Here is a 14,293-nt window from a genome sequence, read left to right as displayed (position 1 = left end):
TTTCAGCTCCATTTAGGATACAATAAATATTTCTTATTCCTTAGATGAAACAGAATGTAATACTAGTCTCTCCCCAACCAATGAATGTAAAATTTCTAAAACAAATCTTTGTTCGATGTCTAAACAAACACCCTATCAAATCCTTTTAAACTTTCTAACTACAGTTAAATTTTTTTAAGAGAAGGGATGCTTAAAGTTCAAACATTATTGGGGGAAGAGCCGAAAAGCCTCAATAAACCTAACATGAACAAAAAGTCCATCAGAAGGCCTGTCTTTATTCAATACTTAAATATATTAGATTATTGGTATATCCACAGTTTTCTAGTTTAGCAACTGGTCTATTAAACACCTTTTTATTGGATTTGGAATTGTACATTTTTAAAAATTATTTAAAATGAATTTCAAATAATTAAGTTACCTACAAGTATTTAAGGAAGGTGAGTTTCCTTGAAAAACCAACTGTCAGCAACCTGTAACTATTTTAAATACTCTTGAGATTTGTCATTCTTACAATTCATTAAACTACACATAATTAAATCTCTCACTAAAAGGTCTGAAGAAAATGGTTACTTTCACTGTCCTTGACAAGTTTATGTTTAAAGAAAAGCCTTTTTCTCCCTTTAGAAAGAACTTCATAGCAAGGCAACATTTAACTTGAAACCTGTTCATTAAATCATAAAAGCACTGTAATCCTCACCCAGCTGAATGTAAAAAAAAGTCACAGCTACAAAGTTTTCCACAATCTAAAAAAAATCACAAACAACTTGTAGCTTAATTATGAACTTGGGGGGGAAAAGTGCAGGGTTTTTTTTTTAAGACTTAAGAATTGAATTCTGATGAAAAAGTACTATATTAAGCAGCAAGAATTGTGATCTCTTTCTTTTAAGTTACAGCTTTAAAAAGGGAGGATCCAGCCTGACCCATAGTAATGTTCATTCCTGGCTCTGACAACGAAGGTGGTTGAGTTCCCACGGCCTGCATTGGATGAACACCCTGACAAAGGGCCAACTCTTATCTCCTCTGATTGCCAGGGACTTCCCTACTCCATCAGGAAATGAATTGAGGATCAATCCATTTCTCAGATTTCACCTAACTAAGCAGTGCAATGCAGCAAGGAAACAACTTTTGGTCACTTCCAATTTAGCCTGGATTTGTAATATAATATGAAGCTAAAAGAATTCAACTGTTATCAATTCCACTGAATGTGATTCACCTCAATCAAAGCAAGCAAGATGTCATTAATAGCCAAACTTTGGGGTGCAGTGGATAAAGCACTGGCCCTGGAGTCAGGAGTACCTGGGTTCAAATCCAGTCTCAGACACTTAATAATTACCTAGCTGTGTGGCCTTGGGCAAGCCACTTAACCCTGTTTGCCTTGCAAAAAAAAAACAACAACAAAAAAAAAAAAACTAAAATAGCCAAGCTTTTGATGGTAATGCCAACTCTAGAGTCTAAAATTCAATGAATGCAATTCTTCAGATGTAATTTTTAAAAATTGCAATACAACCCATCACCAAATATATACAAACTGTTATTGAGTTCAAGAAGGAATAATACACACAACAGACACACCCTGACACACTACACACACACACACACACACACAAAATCTGTCCCTGTGTAGTAGCTGAAGGAGCCAGTTTTGAGATGGACCAATGGTTTTTATAGTTAAGGAAATCCCACCTCTGACACACATTATTTGGGAGACCTCTGGCAAAATCACTCAAGTTCTCAGATTCATTTCCTCATATTTTAATGGTGCAGCAGGTGGCTCCTGAGAGTTTCTGGCTTGAAATTTGTGATCCTATAAACAGGAGTTGAGGGACAGAGGGGTTTGAAGGAGACAAAAATCCAAGGAAGGAACTAGCAGGCAGACCAGCTTCCATGGGCACAAATGCCTAGGTCCCAATGCCAAGAGTTTAGGTAACAAACAAGAAAGACTAGGAATCTAAGAGAAGGCACATCAGAGGTATCTCTGAGACCTGGGTGAAATGAAGAGGCAGTTAAGTGGCACTGTTTTAGGCACCTACCCAAAGGCAGGTATCACTCCCCAGCTCTGGATGCCTCATCTGGGGCTCCTTGAGGAGGGGCCTGTACCTTGGCATGGCAATTCAGGGCAAGGAACAGAGTCCTGGGCCACGTGCTGAGCAAAGAACAAATTGAGAAGCAGCAGCAGCCCAGTGGATCCCAGCTTCAAGTCCAGAGGAAGCTCTCAGGCCAAGGCTAGAATCCCAGTGCAAAGAGAAATCTGTGGCTCTGCCATTCCATTCTCCTGCTCTTATACTAACCCAGGTCAGGAAATTAGGGAGCTGAGCCTCAAGGAGTCTGTCCTGGATCCACCACTGGCCACTGAAAACTCACCAGTCTCCAGCCTGAGCTATTCCCAACCACCTGAGTAAGGCAGTTCTCAATACCCCAAGAAATGAGCAGCAGGCGCAGTGGAAACCTTCCTTCCAGAAACCTCCAGGCTGAAGTCAGGAAGTAGATTGTAAGAATGAATCAATAGAAAAAGAACCCAACAACAAGAAGTTATTATGATGACACTAAGCAAGATGAAGAAAATTACTCCTAAGCATTATTATTAAAAAAGACAAAAACAATTTGGACACAAATACAACTAGAATTACTAGAAGCTGGGGTGGCTAGTGGTGCAGTGGATAAAGCACCGGCCCTGGAGTCAGAAATACCTAGGTTCAAATCTGGTCTCAGACACTTAATAATTACCTAGCTGTGTGGCCTTGGGCAAGCCACTTAACCCCATTTGCCTTGAAAAAACATAAAAAAAAAATGATTGGGTAGAATTACTAGAAGTTAATGAGCCCAGGAAACAAACTAATGTGTCAAGACAAGACTGCTCTTCTAATTAGAATCCCTCTTTGCTCCCTGTTAGAAGGTAAACAGTTTATCCCTTTTTATATGATTGTTCGTGTTTACTTTTTGATGATCTTAAGAAAAGAAAGGAAAAACAGGAGAAGAGTATGGTGTAAGGGAAGGAGAGAAAAGTCAGGAAAAAATATCTCACAAGTACAAGTCCATCTAAACAAGGAGGAAGGAGCAAGGGGGTAGTTGCTGACACTTGAACCTTGCTCTCATTGTTATTGGTCAAAGGGAGGAAGAATATATATACCTGAAGCTGGATACAGAGACACATTTTAATCAACAGGGAAACAGGATGGAAAAGGGAGAAAGGGGAAGAAGGACAGATTAAGAAAGGGCTTTGACCTAAGCAATATAAATTATAATAAATGATGTACAAAAATACATTTGTGTCCCCAAAGTCTTAGTAGTTTTAAGTCTTGCCAGGTTAAGTTATTAACATTTTATTCTAAGCAGTTAAGGTTTAAAATTGCACTAGATTTTTTTTTGCAAGGCAATGGGGTTAAGTGACTTGCCCAAGGCCACACAGCTAGGTAATTATTAAGTGTCTGAGGCCAGATTTGAACTCAGGTACTCCTGACTCCAGGGCTGGTGCTCTGTCCACTGTGCAACCTAGCCGCCCCTGCATTAGACTTTTGAGATATGATGTATTTATAGCAATTCTTAATGTGGTGACAAAGAATTAGAAATTAAGGGGTGTCCACCAATTAGGGAATGCCTGAATAAGTTATGATATGCCTGAGACAATTCTATTAGACTGGAGGCCATTGCCAAGTTTCACCCTTGACCACTTCCTACTTTTTGTTACTACTTAGCCCTGGTTGGTGATAAGATTATCAGGTGAAGTAGCTTAGAGACAGATGGGGAGGGGAGGGAAGGAGAGGAAAAAGAGGGTCTGGGAGAGAGTCATGTGGGTCCTTGGCAGGTTAGTAGCAAGACCTGGAGGAGGATCCAGCAAAGGGGACAAAAGAAACCATCATATAGGAAGATGGAGAACCAGGAGAGAGGGGTATCCTGAACCAAGATAAAGGGGAACATCCAAAAGAAGGTGACTGATAACGTTGCAGAAAGGTCAAGGAGAATGAGGACTTTCAAAAGACCACTGGATTTGGCAATTGAGAGATCATTTATAATTTTGAAGAAAGCAGATCCACTTAAATGAAGAGGTTAGAAGTCAGATAGTATGGAACCTGGAAAAGAATAAGAGGAAAGAAAGTGGAAGCATCTACTGTAGATGGTCTTTTTGAGTTTAGCAACAAAGGGCAACAGAGATACAAGAATTAGTGCAAAGATGAGAAAAACACAGGCATATTTGTAGGCAGTAGTTCACTCTGATCAAGGTAATATCCAGTCGGGATTACAGAGGACTCTCATGGAAAGATACTATCTACCTACCTCCTGAAAGGCAAAGGACTCGGGAGTACAGAAAAATTTTATTTTGGGACACAGACAATAAGGAAATTTGTTTGCTTGACGATATAAGTTGTAACAAGGTTTATTTTTTTCTTTCTCAGGAAGGAGATTGGAAGGAGATTTTTATTTAAAAATTGTCTTTTTGATTTAGGGATTGGAGGTGGAGTGATCACTTACTTTTGGGGGAAAATAGGAAATCCTTTTATGTGTTGTCTGAACAATCTGGTAGCTCCTTCCAATTCTGTGATTCTTGTGAGAAGGTCCTGAAGCCTGATAGGATTGGGCAAACTGACTCAAGAACAGGAGTTCTGAACATAAGATTCATTAACTTCTATTTCTCTTTTAAAATAGTATTATCTAAGGGATAGCAAGGTGACACAATGGATGGGAGCACTGACCCTGGAGTCAGGAGGACCTGAGGACAAATTTGGCCTTAGATACTTGACACTGTGTGTCCCTGGGCAAGTCACTTCACCCTACTGCCTCATGACACCGCCCCCCCCAATAAATAAACAAACAAATAAATAAAATTTCTCTCAATGTGACTGATTTTCTTTGTGATCCTTTGTATTTTATTTTATTCAAGAACCCCTCCTTTACAGATAAAATTATGATATTGGGGAAAAGAGCAGATGGATGATCATCAATGGGGAGAAAAAAATCTTATGTACATATTTGAATCGAATATCATGGTTAGCTTTTAAGACTTCTGTAATACTAATTTTAAAACTTTGCACTTTTTCCTTATAGTGAATACACAATGGATTTGTGATCTCAAAATTGGGAGTTCCTTGCAATAATGGATATCACAACCCACTCATGCCTGCCCATGCTGTTTGTCTTTCTTTTACATTGTCTGTAAAGTTACCACTGGAGGTGGAGGCAAAAAGTGTCTACCCACAGACTTTGCTCAACTTCTCCCCATAGTCTGAGGCTGTGCGCCTGCTGTCCCTCATCCTTACCACATGACCAGCCTACCTTCCACCTGTCATGAAATCCTTTGATGACATCCTTTGCTCATGTTTCTCTTCAGGCTCTTATTGGTTATATGTTGGGATCTGCTCACACACTCACTTTTCCACTGACCTCTCTCTGTGTGATCCTCATCTTTAGTTTTTTGGACACAGGGATGTTCTACTTGCTGTCATAAACATCAGTAATATTTTTGTAAAAAAAATGATAGGTCATTGCTGTTGTAAGAAGTTTGGGTTCAATAAAAGTGCTCCATGTCCCAAAAGCAATCAAAGTGCTCTTTTTTCCCTTTAATTATGAACCCTGGGAGGCTAGGTGGCGCAGTGGATAAAGCACCAGCCCTGGAGTCAGGAGTACCTGGGTTCAAATCCAGTCTCAGACACTTAATAATTACCTAGCTATGTGGCCTTGGGCAAGCCACTTAACCTCATCTGCCTTGTAAAAACCTAAAAAAAAAAATTAGGAACCCAGCTCACTGTCAATCTGTATTACTTGTCCCAAATATAACTACTCTGTAACAAGCTCTATAATATCCATTCAACTGCATTTTGAGATCTGAGGAAGATCTGAGTTCAAACCAGGTCCCAGGCACTTACTATCAGTGTGACCTCAGGCAAATCACTTAATTTGTTTGCCTCAGTTTCCTCATTTATAAAATGGGATAACAGTGGCATCAATCTGGACTGTTGTGAGAATAAAATAACTTTTTTTTTTGGTTTTTGCTAGGCAATGGGGTTAAGTGGCTTGCCCAAGGTCACACAGCTAGGTAACTATTAAGTATCTGAGGCAAAATAACTTTTTAAAGTGCCTAACACAGCGGTTGGCACATGGTAGTCACTATGCAAATAAGTGTTCCTTCTTCTCTTTCCTTTTTTGTAGAATGGATGGGGAAGTCAACAAAAAGATCAGTAGGGCTTAATTTTCATGTTCATTGTCTTAAAAACAACAATAATAAATTTGAGGTTTTTTTCCCCCAACCCTGAAAGAAAGTATCTTGTAAACTGATTCCCTCTCAATTGTATCAGTTCCAGTCCATATTTCTTGCATTGCACACCTGATCCTCTCTGGCTCTTTTTTTTCCCTCTTTGGTCCCTTGGTTCCAGTTCACCCAAGAGGCTGTGGTGGTAGGTTCCATAATCTTTGATGGAGAAAATAGATCTATTTTTCCTTTTTGTAGCCCTCTTCCCATTTTCATCCTGGAATGCTGTTGGGATAATTTTGCTTTGACAGGTTCTCCCCTTTTTGAGTTTCTCCCATTGCTCAAGCCCTCTCTTTTCCTTTGCATCGCTAGACCTTAGTACATTGTTGGCACAAAATAACAAAATTGTGTTGACTTAATCTAGGTCTGTTTCTAATGCATCCTAGCCATGGAAGTCACTTCACCTCTCAATGTCCCTACTGAGCTCTCTATTATGTTCATTACAATAGATCCTCAGCCCCTCGAACTGGAGGGCAGTTACCAACTCCAAAGCCTCTGTTTAAAGAGAGGGCTAAGGATACAAGTCTCCTCACTCACCACTCTACTTTAGGACTCTAATGACTCCTCCACCATGCTCCAGGAGCCTCCTCATTGGGAAATCTGAACATCCAGCAAAATAGACTAAGCCTGGTGAGTCACATCTCCTTGGTGTTGCCTTCTCCCCCTGCTTCCTTTTGTGGGATGTCCTGCCTTTCTTGTATCTCAGACACTTTGCACAGAGGAGACATTAAGTGTTTACTAACCAATTACAGCACTGATTATTACTATATTCATTTATTCTACCTGTGTAATAAAAATACCTATGAGATCAACACTTCTAAAATTCCAAGAAAAGAGAAATGTTATTGCCTTTCTAGACAAACCAGATTTGATAACCTCACAGATGAAAAATGTACAGTTTTCACAAGTGACTTCTACACTAAAGCATTAAAGGTTTACAGCATTTACCTAAACTAAACACAAAGTTCTTTTATTTTACATCGGCCTAGAATTTTTTTCAGAAATTAGTTAGAATCTTAAAAAAAACCTGTGAAATATATAAAGAAATCTAATAAACTCTACTACTCTAAGGTATACTGGATTCAATCCACTGAAACCTTTCAAAGCTACCAAATTCAAATAAATTAATATTTGCCTTGAGAATGACAGAAAGCAAAACAAAACCAGGAAAACTGGATCATCTATTTTCTGATCACCTCTTGACACTCAGGGTTGGGAGTCTGTTGCTCATTTTAACTCCTTTTCCTCCTGTTTTTCACTGTGATCTAATCTCCATCTTGTGAGTCTCTGATCAGGCTTCTAGTCAAAGTTCACTGATATGCTGTTAACAGGGCACATGTTTTGGACTGGCAAAAATGCTGAGTGCTAAGGGGAGTGCACGCCTGGCAGTCTTAGGGGTGCAGTTTTACATGAATGATGTAAGCAAAATGGCCACTACTGTCTTCCATACTGTAAAGATGCACCATAGATCTGGAGAGAAGGCAGGCATCCAGAAGACTTGGGTGGTGTCTGTGAACCAAAGCATACCTATCCATCTAAGTTGTGTTTGGACAATGCTTTTTTCCTGCTTATTAAATAATGTGAACTCTGATTTTCAGGGCCAAAAGTCAGGCATTAAATGGACAGACATAAATGGAAACACTGCTTACTTTTCCACCACTGCTCTAGGAAATTACAGAAATTACAGAAGGAAGGAGATGACCACATATGAATACACATATCAATGGACAAGATTCAGGGTTTCCTTAAAGTTAATTATGAAAATCTAAGCAATGATGTAATTAAATTCTTAATAATCCTCAAAATCAAGTAAGTTCAACAGAATCACAGAATTTTAGGGCTAAAAAGGGTACTTCAAGATTATCAGAACACTTCATTTTACCAATATGGAAAATAAGTCTTAGGGAGCTTGACTAGATCTGGTGATTTGACCAAGGTCAGAAAGCTAATCAGACCAATAACAGTCACAAAAATCCACTGTTAACACAATTTTCTTATGAAGTACTTTTACTTCAATTCATGCTGAAAATAAACTTGAAGGCTTGGACTACGGCATTAATTCATCCTATAATGTTGTATATGGACTACTCTAAGCCTTTGTTTTTCTAAATTTTGTTAATCTTAGCACTAGGGGAATTAAAATGTCTGGGAGAGACAGGTTTGATGGTGTGCCAATATTGGTATAATGGAAGGGAATTCAATAAGCTAGAGAGACAGTGGGCTTTTATCAGAAGACTGCAAAGTGTTGGTGGCTACCCGTCAATGCTGAATGGGGTGTATTACTGCAGAGTGTGACTGAGCATTTTCCCCACAGGCAGCAAACTATTATCGACTCCCCCCCATTAGCTTGGAGGGAGGATACTGAAGGTTCTAATGGAAGGCTGAGGGACTCCTATCCCGCGGCCAGAGCAACAAGACAGCCTATCACTTCATGTAACGGCAGCCCATGTGTGACAAACCTGACCTACATTTCCCCCTTCTTTTTCACAACAGCCTGTCGCTGTTTTGAGGAACTATTTTCTGAGATGCATAAAAAAAAATGTGCTGGAACTGCCTTGTTAATGTGATTTCCACAATATTTCTTGAAACCATTTTCTAAAGAACAGTTTACACTAAGGATAAATTATGAAAAGCTAGCCTAAAATAAGACCAAAAGCATATGAAAAAAGTACTTAAATAATTATGAAGTGTTTATAAAATTATCCTATACAGTGCTTCCTTTTAGACATTAATTATACAGTTCATATACCTAAAATGGTATCAAATATAGCACAGTATGCAATTCAAGTAATTAGAAGAATTTAATGAAAAAGGTTTTTAAAATATTATCAAAGTAATATATAAAGTAGGAAGAGTTTAGCTAAAAATTTCATACATTCTAAAAATCAATTCCCAAAGCTATGCAAGTGGCAATTTCCTGTTAGTTCTATTAGCTTCCCAACATATACATAGTAATCACTACTAAGAATAGAATGTAATTAAAAAACAATGATGGAGGAGGAAAGAAGGCAAGAATAATTTGTTACAAAAATGGCAACAATGGGAAATGATCCTTCAGAAAGGGTGCAGACCCTCCTTCAAAAGCCACCACCGCTAGCAGCACTTCATGGGGACCTACCGCGCCGCTGCAGGTCATACGCTTTTTTGGTCTCTTCGTTCCCTAGAATTTTCCACGCCTGATCAATTTCGATGAACCTCTGCACGCACGCTTCCACAGCTCCTGCTGGCACATCTGCGCTCTGCTTGTCTGGATGGTACTGCCGATCAAAAAGAGGGGGGGAAAGTTGAGTGGGGCAGGTAGGGGGAAATCAATAGTAAATCTAAGGTTGATTTCAAGGAGGGCAACGAGATGAAGAAAACTAAGATGCCAAAGGAAATGAGACAATAGTCTTGGGCACAAGAGACTACTGCCAGGTGAGACAGTCTGCTGCAGCAGCTACAAGCCCACCGGTGGCATGGATGTCACAATGTGAAGAGAGCATTTTCTGGATGATTTGCTCATGGAATCACTGGTCTCATGGATAATTTATCCAGGGAGACCAAGTAACAGAAAAAATAGATACTTGCAGATTAACAAAACACAAAAAGGATGGGGTTGGCTAGTGGCAGGAGGGACACTTACAAAAAGCATTTATGAGAACAAATTCATCAGAGTGACCACAACTCGGCTACTTACACATAAGCAAGACTAAATGAGATTCAACTATCATAGAGACAAAAACTACATCTCATTTTCCAACAATGAAGCAGGTTTCTTAAATTACTTCTTCAAAATCTTTACTTAATCTTAAGAGCTATAGATTACTGACCATTAAAAATAGTAAGCTGATGGCTTATTCAAAAACAAATTTAGAAGAAATTATTAACAAAAACATAAGTAGAAAGACATTCACTGGTTCAGTTTAAATCTACTTCTTTGTATTTTATGGACAATATTTTAGGAGGCTCTTCAGATCACTGCATGCTTAGGTTAAATAAATATTACAACCTGCTACAAATACGGTTTTTTACTTTTCTCCCTCTCCAGTGCTGGATCACTGTGCTCTTCATCCTCTAATGTCCCATTCTATCATTCTTTTCTTTTACTGCTTCCTCAGTTCTCACCTCCTTCTCTAATTCCCTTTACTTTCTTCTTTTTTCCTTCTTATCTATCTCCTTCAGTTCAGAAGCACCCATATGGAAGGCAGATAACACGCCTGCAGATTTCCAATAGTAATAAAATGAAGAAAAGTTATCCCGCTAGTCAAGATTCATTTAAAAAAAATTGGAAATTAGAATGAATTTAGAAACCACACTAACAGTCACAGCAGTAAAGTTTCTCTGTAAGGTAAAATCATTAAAAATAATATATGTTTAAAATGATCTGCGTAGTAATTGTCCTAGAAGGGTCATCTGATAAAAGATATTTAGCAGGTTTTCATTTTCAAACTAAAAACTCCAGAGTTTGGGGAAAGGTTAAGAAATTTTTGTAGTTTCATATAAAATTTTTAAGGAAAAAACAACCGAAAGCAGAGTCAAGATGGCAGAGTGAAGGAAGGAAATCCCAACAGCTCTCCCCAAGACCACTGCAAATGCTTTTAAAAGACTGACCAGGAGCAGTTAGGTGGTGTAGTAGATAAAGCACTGGCCTTGGAGTCAGGAGTACCTGGGTTCAAATCTGGTCTGAGACACTTAATATTACCTAGCTGTGTGGCCTTGGGCAAGTCACTTAACCCCATTTGCCTTGCAAAAACCTTTTAAAAAAAAAAGACTAACCATTCTGAAGCAATTTTCTGGCACAAGCAAAAAGCAACCACATAATCAGAATCATGAAATTTTAAAGAATTGCATAACTCTCTTGACAAGCAGTCATTTAGTCTCCCCATCAAGACCTCCTGTGCTGGGAAAACTCCTTATTTTCCTGGAGACAACCTTTTTGGATAGCTCTAACTATCAGGAACTTCTTTATATTAACCAGACATCTGCCAACCTATAGCTTCTGCCCATGAGTTCTTATTCTATCGTCTGAGTCAAAACAAAATAAAGATAATCCCTCTCTTTCAATACAATTTTTCAAATATTTGAATATCTCGGTCTTATCCCTCACAAATCTTTTTTTTTCCCCCAAGAAAAATATTTCTAATTTCTTCAATCTATCTTCCACTGATTTTTAAGAGTTCATAACACATTGGTGTATTCAGCTTATATGTTCACAAATTAATGATGTTTTTGCTGATCCTTTCATCAAGTATTTTAAAAATCATACAAATGATTACAAGTGCCATGTAGCACAAATAATGCAAATTTCTGCCAAAGTAAAGCAGTGAATTATGGCAATTACCTTAATAATCAATCAATATTTATTAACTACCTGAAGTGCCATTTATTATGCCAAATCCTAGAGATACAAAAAAAGTCAAAAGACATTCCCTGTCCTCAGGAAGCTTGCACTCTAACAGGGAGAGACAACATACTATATGTATATACAAATATACATATATACATATATACATATATATATGTAAATGTATATATAGAGAGATGGATAGATAGATAGATAGATAGATAGATAGATAGATAGAAAGATACTCATAGCAGCTTTTTTTGTAGTGGCAAAGAATTGGAAATTAAGGGGATGCCCATCAATTGGGTAATGATTAAACAAGTTATGGTACATGAATACTATGGAATATTCCCTGCCCTCAGGAAGCTTGTGCTCTAATGGGGAGAGACAACATGCAAACTTATATATCTATATACCTACACTCACACACACACACACACATACACACACACAAACATATCAAGCTACTTATTGGATAAATAGGAAATGATTACTAGAAAGAAGGTACTAACTACAATTAAGGGGGGTAGGAAGGTTTCCAATAAGAGATGAATTTTAATTTAAGGAGGCCAGTAGTTGGAGCAGAGAAGATAAGTGTATTCCAGGTCTGAAGGAAAATCTTGAACACATAACTGAGGAGTCTGAGGTAGGTTATAAAGGGAATTATAGTGCCTTTCACTACCCCAGGTTCTGCCATCTGCTCTGAAAGGCAGAAGGAAGGAGGTATAGGCTCCAGGTCCTCAATTCCAGAAGGAAGATTATTACTATTCCATTTGTAAGCATGGAATTTATGCTTGGAAAACTTTATGGGGCATTTTCTTTTAAATATCCAAAAGGCTGGGATAAAAATAAACTCAAGTCCTTAAACTGTGCTTCCTTTTTGATCAGCTGACTGCTCCCACTTCTTAGTGACTGATTCATTTTTAACTCTTGGGTTCACATTTAATGAATTATTCCCAAATTGGATCTGCTAGCACTGTTTGAAATGGTTTTTCTTTTCTCTTTTTTTCTCTCTCCTTTTTTTTATATTTACCACCTTCACATTATAAAAATCATCCTCATTGGAGTAATAAAGATCAAGACTTTGTGACTCACTTTAGCATCTAAACCAAAGTTTCTCTATCTCTGTCTCATTAGTTATGGAACCACAGCATGGCAAATTTTTACCATATGACAAAACTTTCCACAAGTCACCATTTACTTGAAATCTATAAGCACAAAAAACTGACTTCCTTTCATTCCTATACTCTGGCTCTCTCCTTCTTGTGCCCTATGCAGTCAAAGGCCACCCTGCTAAAGTTTCAGAGGACAGAGCAATAGAGAATTTAGGTATTTTTCTAGATTCTGCTACAGTTTGGATTGAGAAATATAGTTCCAGAGTAATGGTGGATCTAGACACTGGAAGCCAAAACTCAAACTTGGCCTCCTCTGAGGCCTGAAGAAGACTGTTCATAGAACAACAGGCAGCAGTCCAATAAACATCTAAAAGTTTTCCTTGGCAACAACACAACATTATAGATACAAAGACAAAAATGTTCCTGCCTGCAAGGAGTTCAGACCCTACAGACAACATAAAGCATGATTCCATTATGGTTTTGATCTGAATGTCTCCCCACACAGCATGGGAAAGAGACAGTCTGAGTTTTTTGTTTTTGTTTTGTAAGACAATGGGGTTAAGTGACTTGCCCAACAGTCTTAGGCCAAATTTGAACTCAGGTCCTCCTGACTCCAGGGCTGGTGCTCTGTATATTGTGTACTGGATTCTGTGTTGTTCACTGACAATTGCTATATAGATTTATGGTTTTTAAAGCAACAATCTTCATGTAAAACGATTTCAAAATTCCTGATAATTCATCAAAAAAATAGTACTAGTACCTAACTTCTCCCACTATTTTGAGTTCTCTTATAGCAAATTCTTCCTCAGTATATTTCTCTGTTCTTCTTTGTTGTGATTGCTCATGGATAAAAAGTATTAATATTACATCATTTTCATTGGATAAAGACAAATATTAATCTGTAAATAATATAACCTAACCTAATGATTACTCAAGCTAAAGGAAGAGAACAGAGATACATACAATCCAAAAATTATTTATGATTGATTTTAGAATGAAATGAGAGATAGAGACAGAGATATTCAAATAGTAACTTCATATATGCTCAGGTCAACTATCAGGTGTTCATGACATGAGTCCTGAACCATGGTTGAGAAGAAACTTGATGGCTATAACTCTTTCAATGAAACATATTCAAAGTTTGACTATATGATGTTTACTCAATTTTTTTAAGTTAAAAAATACATAATGGGAAGTAAAACACCAACATCAACAACTTAACAAAATTAATGTTTTTAACTGTTTGTTGGAAATGCATTTCTTTAGAGTTAGTCATAATTTCTACCAATATAGAAGTGCTATGAAGAATAATAACAAAATGCAAATCTGAATTTATATTATTATAACATTTAGGCTATGAACTTTAGTGGAAGCACATTGGGGTAGGAGTCAAGAGATCTGATTTTGAGCCTTGTTGCTGCCACTTACAGAACTCAGTGACATTAAGTAAGTTATAATGCCTTCAACTTCACTTTTCTAGTCTGAAAAGTGAAGGAGTTGGGCTCCATTAGTGAGTTGCAAGCTTTCTGTAGAAATAGAACTTTTTGACCTCTCCTCTGTTTATTCCTGGATCTTCCTCAAGACCATGCTCTCTAAACATAGTTGTCCCATAGG

The 14,293-nt window shown here is 37.9% G+C and overlaps 1 protein-coding gene across 3 annotated transcripts in view; it reads right to left on the bottom strand.

The window, feature by feature from the left end:
* The window catches only part of DNAJC24 (DnaJ heat shock protein family (Hsp40) member C24), a 58,220-nt gene that overhangs the window by 7,796 nt on the left and 36,131 nt on the right, over window positions 1-14,293 (bottom strand). For all 3 annotated transcript variants that reach the window (XM_074230430.1, XM_074230428.1, XM_074230429.1), the window contains one exon: window positions 9,360-9,498. In XM_074230430.1, the coding sequence (XP_074086531.1) occupies window positions 9,360-9,498 (139 nt within the window). The remainder of the gene's footprint in view (window positions 1-9,359; window positions 9,499-14,293) is intronic.

This window comes from Macrotis lagotis, chromosome 3 (genome assembly GCF_037893015.1).
Source record: "Macrotis lagotis isolate mMagLag1 chromosome 3, bilby.v1.9.chrom.fasta, whole genome shotgun sequence".
NCBI classification, from domain to species: domain Eukaryota; kingdom Metazoa; phylum Chordata; class Mammalia; order Peramelemorphia; family Peramelidae; genus Macrotis; species Macrotis lagotis.
The sequence above is the reverse complement of the archived record's forward strand: the minus strand, read 5'-3'. Positions and strand labels throughout refer to the sequence as shown.